Raw genomic sequence first — 10851 nt, 5'->3', positions numbered from 1 at the left:
ACAGCTTTTTTATCCCCTCGTCTACTGATGGGCACTTGGGTTGCTTCCATAGCTTGGCTATCTATACTAATAAAAGGGTAATATGCAAATTGGTCACGATGCCCTCAGAGTCATGACTGGATATGCTAATTAGTCACAACCAGATATGCTAATTAGTCATGACCAGTATGCAAATTGACCATCACTCCAACACACAACATGGCCGCCCCCATGTAACCACAGGATGGCTGCCATAAGATCTTCTGCAGGGGAGGCAGTTGTAGGTGATCAGGCCAGCAGGGGAGGGCAGTTAGGGGTGACTGGGCCAGCAGGGGAAGGCAGTTGGGGGTGATCAGGCTGGCAGGGGAGGGCAGTTAGGGGGGACCAGGCCTGCAGGGGAGGTCAGTTGGGGGTGACCCAGGACTGCAGGGTAGGCAGTTGGGAGTAACCAGGCCTGCAGGGGAGAGCAGTTAGGGGTTACCAGGCTGGCAGGGGAGCGCAGTTGGGGGCAATCGGGCTGGCAGGGGAGCAGTTAGATGCCAATCAAGCTGGCAGGGATTGATTAGGGGGTGATCAGACTGGCAGGCCGGCGAGCAGTTGGGAGCCAGCAGTCCTGGATTGTGAGAGGGATCCCAGATTGGAGGGTGCAGGCTGAGCTGAGGGACCCCCCCCCCAGTGCATGAATTTCGTGCACCGGGCCTCTAGTTGTAAATAATGCTGTAATGAATATAGACATGCATATGCTCTTTCAAATTAGTGTGTTGGGTTTCTTTGCACATAAACCCTCAGTTTTATTTTCAATTGTATTTTTTAACTTGAGAATTTAGATTGTTACTTTTATAAATGGTAGTTCTCTTCTGAAATCCTCCTTATAATTTTGAGCATGTTAAAACTATTTTAAATTGCATGCCTAATAATTTCATATCTGATTTTATTTCAATTATTAAAGCCTAGACATTGTGTTTAAAAAGGAATAGAAATTCTGGTTGATTTTCTCCAAGGGCAGGATTTACTATTGCTATTGTCTGACAGCTAAAATGGAGCAAATCACCTTAATCCAATTAGGGATTGAGCTAATTTTAGTCTGGGGAAGGCTTGTCCTACTTATTGTCAATATTTTCTTTGAAAAAGTATTCTTCAGGGGCCCCAACTGGAAGCAAGGTGCATTTATCTGAGCTCCCTCCTCCTTGGCTGGCCCTACCTTCCCAGGAATAGGAGGCTGTTGGAAAGCACTTCTTGCCCGCCATGTGGCTCTGTGGTTGAGGGCCAACATATGAACCAGGAGGTCATGTTTGATTCCCAGTCAGGGCACATGCCCTGGTTGTGGGCTTGATCCCCAGTGTGGAGTCCTACTGATCACTTTCTAACTTGTGTCTCATATAATCAACCCTATTCTCGTTTTGAATGGGAAAAATTCTGAAAGGTGCTGAACAACTCATTTTTCTGAGTTTTCCTGGATGCTTGATAGCCCCAAATTCTAATTATTATCTCTCTAGCTATGTGAAACTGCTAAAAACTCAACTCGGCTTCTCTCCTCCTTAACCACCACTTTTGCTCTGCTTCTCAGCCTCTCTCTTGATGCCAATTACTAACCCATAAATGCCTTGACAGGAAAAGAAGTGCAGAATACTGGGTTCCCTCATTGTGTTTTCATACCTTTCAGCATACGTACTTTTCAAGCCCTGGCTGCCTCATAGTTCTCCTGTTCCTTAAAACAGACATTTTAAAAAGCCCCCACTTTTTGCATTGCCCTTGGTAGGAGCATTGGTTAAATTTACTGAATAAAAGAGTCTTTCCTACTGATTTGGAATTTTGCCTTTTTCAAATAGTGATTATTTATCCTCTGGTTTGTTTCTGAGCTCTGCTTAGTCTATTATCACTGCAATCTGCTGTTTCAGTTATTGAACTTTAATTATTAATTTTACTACCTGGTGGTTCGAGTGCCCTTTCAATACCACTATTCGTCAATTTTATCTTGGTGTTCCCATCAGGATTTCTTTGCCTACAGTGTCAGAAGTGATTCTGATCTGGACTTACATGGAAGTGGTGGGGATACAGAGCAAGAACAGAGAGAGGGATACGGAGCATTGCCATCGAGAGTGCACGAGGCATGTGGAGGCTGGAGATGGCACATCCCGCCATGCAGCCTTCTGGCTTGGGAAACTACGAGAATGGTAGTGTTGTTAACTAATACTGGGAATATAAGAGAAGCAGATTGTAACAGAAAGGAAGGATCATCTGTTGAAAGAGCAAAAGACTGGTGATATTTTAAAATGACTTCTTTAGCTAGTAGGATAGAAAGTGGACTCGGAAATATTAAGAAAAAAAAAGATCAAGTGATGTCCAGTTTGGATTTGATATCCAGTCAGATTTGTTGTGGCGCCGATTCTCACAGAGAGATGTGTGCTTTTTAAGGAGCAGTGCACAGCAGCTTTTCCATATATTCAACCATGTGAGGTGTGCTGTTAGGCTGTAAACAATGTTTGTGCTCAATTAAGGAGCCGATGCTTACAAAGAGGGGTACAGAAGGCAAAGTAATCAAACCTGGGAGATTAGGGGGGAAATGACAGTGCATAACAGTAGCAAAATGACAGTTATGAAGTAGCAACGAAACTAATTTTATGGTTGGGGGTCACCACAACATGAGGAACTGTATTAAAGGGTCGTGGCATTAGGAAGGTCGAGAACCGAAGTAAGGTGGTATTTTATTCCTAGGCCACTTATGTGAACGATGTGGTGGACCTGTGATGAGCCCTGGCCCTCTCTACCTGGCTATGCTCTTTGCAGCCTAAAGCTAAGACAGTTTCTAGAAAGGGAGCCTGTCTGGATGCAGTTTCTTGGCACTTTTCACTTGTTCTGTACCAAGCAGCCTTCCTTTATGCACCCTTAAAGAGACTTAGGAAATATCGCCTTGGGTTGTATACTGTAGCTTTAAAGCATTGTTTCAGCAAAGAATAGAGAGGGAGAGTGTTTCTAAGATTTGTTTTTACAAGGCTTCTCTTGCTCCCTCTGACTTGGGGGAATTTTTCCAGCCTAAATTTGAACCACAGGATCAGAATTGTAGAATTTTAACCTTGAAAGAAATTGTACAATTTATTTGACTCCTTCTATGTTTTCTCCATTTAACAAATGAGAGAAATAAAGAAGCAAAAACAAGGCTGAAGTAACCTGTACATCAGAAGCAAATCTAAACCCAGGAAACCCAGGTGTGCTAATGACGGATTTAGATACTTTCACTATAGTGTGGAGATTAGAAAATGCACATTAACTTCCTGAATTAATTTACTGTATCACTTTGCATATTGCTCCCCTGCCTGACTCTCCTTTAAGATTCAGCAAAAATTTTAATGTGGAAGAATAAAAAGTGTTTTCGATCCTCTCTCTCCAGAGTATCAGATTTCTGAAAATTGCTGACAAAAAGCAGTTTCAGGACCAAATTTAATATAAAAGCACAGAGTATGCAAATAAGGCACAAAGCCAAACTTTAGAAATGAACTAAAAAGATAAAGAATTAATATGGTGCCTTGTTTAAGGTGAGACTTTAGTCCTGCATTCCTGTTCTTTCCTGGTCAACAAGCAACTGGGCCCCTGATCTGTAGATGCACACCTGGAGTGGCAACAGACAATGAGCTACTTATCAAATCTCACTTTTGGGGCAATGTCTGTTTAGACAAGCTCACCCCACCCCCATCCTGTTCTACTTCAGTGTCAGAAGGAAATGAAGCCACAACTAGAACAAAAAGAGCTCTCACACCTTTTGTCTCCTCCCTCCCTCCTCACCGCCCTCTCCACATCGAGCTGCTCCACCCCAGTTGGGCTCTATGTGACATTCCTGCCAGCCAGCCTGTGGGAGGAATGATGAGCAGGGCCCGCAATTACAGGCAAGTGACACCCAGAAGCCCCAAGCTTCTGTAAGTTCCAGGTCTGTACGAGACACACGTCAGAGCCATGGCATTGTCGCTGGAAGAATTTGTCCACTCCCTTGACCTCCGGACCCTCCCCCGGGTCCTAGAAATCCAGTCAGGGATCTACTTTGAAGGTAAGCACTCTCCTATCTCTTGGCCGGCTAGACATGCTTATACAGTGTATATTCTTGGGAACTGGAGGGAGAAATGTTAATAGAACATATATGAGTTCCGTTAAAGGAAAAGTGATCATGAAAGCGAGAAAGTAATTAGCTCACCAATGGCCAAGACCCAAAGGTGTTGGAGAAGAGAGAAACTAGATAGATAGATAGGACTCTGGGGTGAAGAGGCGCAAGGAACTGAGTGAAGCTTCTTAAGCTTTTCAAAGGCCTCCAAATAGCTCAACATAAATGGCTAATTTTTTTGCCTTTTCTTTGAAATCGGGTTCAATGAGAGAATGAAAAGGTATCCATATTTATGTTTCTAGAAAATAAAAAAATAAAATTTAGTTTTTCTGGAACAGCAGTGACTACTAAAAGTGCTTAGAAAGAAAAGTTTACCAAACTCATAACCATTCTTAATGTTGCTTCTATCAATGCTTCTTGCACTCTTTCTGTAGGGGCCTAATTCCTAAATCTTTAAATAATGACATTTTTATTTGAAGGTATAGAAATTAATGTTTCCTAATATAAATTTTAAGAATTTATATTCAAAAGCCAGAGTTCAATTGGTGTTATCGATGAATAGTTAATGTGTTTTGAAGTAACTTACTATGTTAATTCAGCAAAAGAATGTTAAAGCCTAGAGATTCTATCTACCCTAGAATTTTTAAGCAGTTAGTTTGAATACACGCAAGAAAAAGGGCATTTTCTAGGCAAATACATATTTCTTGTCATAATAGTGGTAGAATTAAGGCAGTCATGAAATTAAGTACAAAAAGAAACTAATGGGAAAATAACTCAAAGAAGTGTTGGTAGGCAAATCTTTCCTGTTCATAGACAAAATAATGTTTTAGATGTTATAAAATAAAATAAGATTGACAATACACACACACGCACACACACACACACACGTTGGTGTGGGCTACCATCAGCTTAATACTGGGCTTTGTTGAAATCATTTGTAAATTGATTATTTGAAATCAAGCCATATTTTCCCATGTATACAATATTATGAAATATATTCTTGTTCATAAGTCAGCCCCAAATCTTTTATTGTTTGTCTGTTTCATGGTTTGTGCTATTGAGGCTTTGCGTAGAAAGTCGATCTTCATGTCTAAATTACAAAGATATGTTCCTATGTTATTTTATATTGCCTTTTCCATATGACATTTCACATTTAGTTTTTAATCCATTTGGAAGACACTTTGTTCTGAGGTGCAGAAGGATCCCATTTTAGTTTTTTCCATATAATAAAACTGACTTCCCAATACCGTTTACTAAGCTAGCCATCCTCTCCTCATTGATTTGTGTTGCTGCTTTTAGTTTCTGGATCAATCTGTCTCTGAAATATCACTTCTATTCCAATAGTCTATTTTTTTCTCAATTATATCAAAATCATCCTATTTTTGTAACTATTCCTTCAAAATAAGCATTAAAATGTAATTTATGTATAGACCAATCCCTGCTTTTGCTCCTTTTTTCTAAATTGACTTAACTATTTATAGACTTTTCAAATATGTTTTTAAAGAAACCAATTACTTAAGAAATTCAACTAGAATTTCTATGGATTGAACTGATTTTATAGATTAATTTGGGAAGAATTGACATTTTTATATTAAGTTTTGCAGAAGAACAAAGTATGTCTCTCCATGTGTTCAGACCCTCTTCATGCTTTAATACTTTACTACTATGCTATATTTCAGTTAAGAAAAAGACTGCATACAGTATTCAGGTATTCACATTTATGTAACCACCACTCTGGTCAAGAAATAAAAAAATGTAAGTATTCTAGAAAACTCATTTGGTGCCTTTAATCAATCATTATTGATCACCCTCCCCAAAGGTAATTATTATTATGACTTTTGTCAATTTATAAACATACAGTACGTATCCTTTTCTGATTGGTACATATGCTCAACATCATATTTTAAAATTAATCCATGATGCTCTATATAGTGTATACATTTCAGTGTTTATAATATTCCATTTAGTGAATATACCACAATTTTCTATCCATTCTACTTATAATGGACATTTGAATTATTCCCAGTTTGGAGTTGTTACTAGCAATGTCATCATGAGTATTTTTGTTCATGTGTGTTCACATGTATATGCATTCAGTTGAGTATATAAATAAGTGACATTGCCATGTCATGTTATGCATATATTCAGCTTTGGTGAATAATGAAAACAAGTTTCCCTAGTAGTTATACCAATTTACATTCTCACCAGTAATATATGAAAGATGCAGTTAATCTATGTCCCTGGCAACACTTGATGTTATCAATCTTCATAATTTTAGTTATTCTAGAGAATTGTAGTTGTAGTTTGCACCTCCCGGCAACTAATGAAATTGAGCACCTTTTCATATGTTTAAAGGCCTTTGGGAAATGGCCTTTAAACACACACACACACACACACACACACACACACACACACACCACACAGCATTGGGATTCTTGACCCTTAATTACCTGTTTTGCAAATGTCCATCTCACTCAATAGCTTACATTTTTAAATGGTGTCTTTTGATGGAAGTCTTAATTTCAATGGTAGTATAATCAGTTTATAATTGCTTTCTTTTTTATGTATTGTCAAAGAAATTTTCATTACCATAAGTTCATAAAGATATGTTCTCTCTCTTTTTAAGTTTCTACTTTTCTTTTCCAATTACAGTTTACATTCAATATTACTTTGTATTAGTTTCAGGTATACAGCACAGTGGTTAAAATAATATACATAATATAGTAGTTCCCCCCCCCCAATATTTCAAGTAGACACCTGGCACCATACTAGTGACACTAATATCGACTACATTCCATGTCCTGTAATTTATATCCCATGACTATTTTGTGGCTACCAGTTTGTGCTTCTCAATGCCTTCACCTTTTTCATCCAGTCCCCCGACCCTCCTCCCCTCTGGCAATCATCAGTCTTGTCTCCGTATGTATCTATACGTCTGTTTCTATTTTGTTTGTTCATTTATTTTGCTCTCTAGATTCCACATATAGGTATTTGTCTTTCTCTGTCTGACTTATTTCACTTGGCATTATACCCGCTAGGTCCGTTCATGCTGTTGCAAATGGTAGGATTTCATACTTTTATTATGGCCAAGTAATAATCTATTGTATATATGTACCCCCACTTTTTTTTATCCACTTGTCTTTTGATGGGTACTTGGGTTACTTTCATAAATTGGCTATTGTAAATAATGCTGCAATGAACATCAAGGGGGGAAATATAGTCTTTTAAATTAGTGTTTTGGGGTTTCTTCAGATATAAAAAATTATATTTTATTTTCACCTTGTTCTATTCACCTTATAAAATGTTAGTTATACATATAATTTAATATGTCTCTGCCATTGTATGCCCTCTTTGGAGAAGTGTCTATTCAGGCCCTCAGCCCATTTGTTCATTGTATTCATTTTTCTGGTGTTGAGTGGTATGATTTCTTTATATATCTTGGATATTAACCCTTTATCCGATATGTCATTGGCGAATATCTTAAATATGTTGCCTTTTCGTTTTGTTGATGGTTCCTTTGCTCTGTAGTCCATATGAGAAGAAATTTAAGTGTCTCAAAGACCAACATGGAAGGTCTGAATAGAGGAGAAGCCTTCCCACAAAGGCCTCTGCTGGAGGAGAAGCAGGAGAAAGTGGGGTAGTTTGTTGATGAAAAGAAATTACATAGAGCACTAGGTTGTGAAAGTGTCAAGGGTAAATGTTTGTTTTTAGCACATAGTTTTTGATGGACTATTAATTATGATTATAGCCCTATATATTGAGGGCTTATTATGGACCAGGAACTGTGCCAGGCCCTTTATATATAAATTAGAGACCCGATGCACAAATTCGTGCATGGGTGAGGTCCCTCTGGGTGGCCCGCAGAGATCGGGCTGAAACCCTCAGTCCAACATTACCTGAAGAGCACTAGGTTGTGAAAGTGTCAAGGGTAAATGTTTGTTTTTAGCACATAATTTTTGATGGACTATTAATTATGAGTATAGCCCTATATATTGAGGGCTTATTATGGACCAAGAACTGTGCCAAGCCCTTTATATATAAACTAAAGGCCCGGTGCACAAATTCGTGCATGGGTGGGGTCCCTCTGGGTGGCCTGCAGAGATCGGGCCGAAACCCTCAGTCCAACGCCACCTGCAACTCCTACCTGATGTCCCTGCTCATCCCAGCCCCACTGTGCCCAATCAATCCCAACCGGGAGAGGCTCACAATGCCATAGCAGCACTCAACAGCCATGAGCACTGTGTCTGGCGCCCTCCCAAAGGGAGTGGACTGGGGATTGGGCTGAAACCAGCTCTCCAACATCCCCTGAGGGGTTCTGGGTTGGGAGAGGGTACAGGCCAGGCTGAGGGACCCCACCAGTGCATGATCAGGCCAGGAAGGGGCCGCAGAAGGCTCCAGGGTGTGTCTGGCCCATCTTGCTCAGTCCCTATCAGCCATACCCCAGCAGCAAGCTAACCTACTGGTCAGAGCATCTGCCCCCTGGTGGTCACTGCATATCATAGTGACTGGTCGACCGGTCGACTGACTGCCCCCTGGTGGTCAGTGCACATCATAGTGAACAGTTGAGCAGCCTTAACATATCATTAGCATATTACGTATTATATATATATAAAGCCAGTGACCATAACGGCATCACGACCATAACAACTGTTAGACCAGAACCACCACAGCCCCTCACCCCTAGGACATGAAGGGTTACGAGTTTGATGGGGGAAAGTCAAAGAAATAGGGGGGAACTTCTTAAGGGTCTGCGGGGTTGGGGTAGTCCGTCCAGAGTAGGTTTGGAGTGTGCTGAGGAAGGAAGAGGAAGATCCAATTAGAAAATGGCATCACCACTGGCCTCGACCCCAAAGTGGCGCTGCTGGCCGAGCACCTGCTGAAGCCGCTGTCCACGGACAAGCAGATCGAGACTGGGCCCTTCCTAGAGGCGGTGTCCTACCTGCTGCCCTTCTTCGATTGCCTCGGGTCCCCAGTGTTTATGTCCATCAAGGCAGACATAAGTGGTAACCTCACAAAAATCAAAGCTGTGTACAACACCCACCCAGCCAAGTTCTGGACCCTGCAGAACATCCTGGAGGCAAAGAAGGAAATGTATGGAGCAGAGTGGCCCAAAGTGGGGGCCATGCTGGCGCTGAGGTGGCTGAAAAGGGGCCTCTGCTTCATCTAGGTCTTCCTTCAGAGCATCTGTGACAGAGAGAGGGTGGAGAGCCACTCTAACCTCATCTGCGTCAATGCCACCAAGGGCTACGAGATGGCGCTCAAGAAGTACCACGGCTGGATCATGCAGAAGATCTTCCAGGCAGCACTGTATGCCACACCCTACAAGTCCGACTTCCTAAAAGTGCTCTCGGAGGGTCAGAATGTGACGGAGGAGGAGTGCCTGGAGAAGGTCCACCTGTTCCCGGTCAACTACACGGCCACCATTGACGTCATCTACGAGATGTACACCAAGATGAATGCCGAGCTCAACTACAAGGTGTAGGCGTGCCCCCGGCCGGCACTCCCAGGCACAGACCAGCCAGAATCACTGTGAAGACCAGCAGCTGGAGGCCGCCGTGGCCTGCGTCCCCCAGAGCGGCCCAGAGTCTGGCTGGGGTTGCAGGGGACGGCCCTGGTTTCTGAAAAGTCACTTTTGGGGTCTATCCTAACCGAGCAATAAATAACCACCCTTCTTCCGCATCTCCTTTAGTTCCACGGCAGCACAGACCGACTGCCTTTATTTCAGTGCGATAAAATCAGTTAATGTTGCTAATAAGTCAAGTCCTAGGGCTTCCTGTCCCCGTCCCCCCCTGGGGGAGCCCTGGCATACACCTCATTTTAAAAATGAGGATCTGGTGCAGTGGTTTCAGGTCGTGTAAGGACCATGAGGAGTCTGATTTGAAATTATATAGGATTTTTTTTTAAAGCAGACTGCTGTGTGCTCTTCTGTGGTTGCACAGCCCAGTGTCACAGCTCTGTCAGCATAGATAGACCCTGCTCTTTCCTACTGTCTTTTTCCAGACAGTTTTTTATAGTTGAAAACAACCAGCAAGCCTTTGATGACCTTGCCCAAGGGGACTTTATTTTAAAGCTATCAGTTATGAGTAACTGACCACAGATGACTGAATTTGCATTCTTCTGCATAAGTATTTTCTTCAAGGACAGCCTACCCCACCTAAGAAACTACCTATCATGTGTGTTCTCTCAGAGGGGAGACCACGAGCCCTCCCGATGCCGGGACCCAAGGAAACACATCACTGCCCTAACTGTCCTTCCTGGCACTAACAAGAGCTGTATTTTGAAAGTGTTGGGGTGGATAGAGGACGCCCAAAGAATTCATGTGTGTTAAAAACCCAATGAGGAACAATTGGTGATTTTTATGCAAACACTAAATAATTCTTAATAAATAAATCTCTATTTTGGAATCACAAAAAAACAAAACAAAACAAAAAAACTTTGGAGATATTGAAGGGCAGTTTGTCCAGACTGTTGAGAGCTCAGAATTAGAGTTTAATTGGGATAGAAATCCTGCTAATAGCATCTGATGTCTGAAATTGGAGCACTCTACTTTTAGGTTTTCCATTTCAAGTTTTTGGAGACTCTCCTATTAAAACATTCCTGGTTGGAAAGTGTTTGTATAGAAGCCCATAAGTATTAAGTATTTGCTGTGTTTACCATCCTTAGTTCTCTGTAAGGGATATGAAATAATGTTAAACGCCTTGCATTCTCAAGAAGCTTGAATTTTAAAATAAAAAATAAAGAAGAAATACAAATATTTAAAAAAAAAGAAGCTTGAGTTTTAG

At 41.4% G+C, this 10851-nt stretch overlaps 1 protein-coding gene and 1 pseudogene across 1 annotated transcript in view; both read left to right on the top strand.

Annotated features, from left to right (window-relative positions):
* The first annotated feature begins 3762 nt into the window (after positions 1–3762).
* Positions 3763–10851, top strand: part of THEMIS (thymocyte selection associated) — a 137655-nt gene continuing 130566 nt past the window's right edge. The window contains exon 1 of the mRNA XM_015557842.1: positions 3763–4018. Within this exon, the coding sequence (XP_015413328.1) occupies positions 3928–4018 (91 nt within the window). The 5' untranslated portion in view covers positions 3763–3927. The remainder of the gene's footprint in view (positions 4019–10851) is intronic.
* LOC102762047 lies at positions 7636–9912 on the top strand (annotated as a pseudogene).

Source organism: Myotis davidii, unplaced genomic scaffold (genome assembly GCF_000327345.1).
Source record: "Myotis davidii unplaced genomic scaffold, ASM32734v1 scaffold147, whole genome shotgun sequence".
Lineage (NCBI taxonomy): Eukaryota > Metazoa > Chordata > Mammalia > Chiroptera > Vespertilionidae > Myotis > Myotis davidii.
This window is presented reverse-complemented; position numbering and strand designations above follow the sequence as displayed.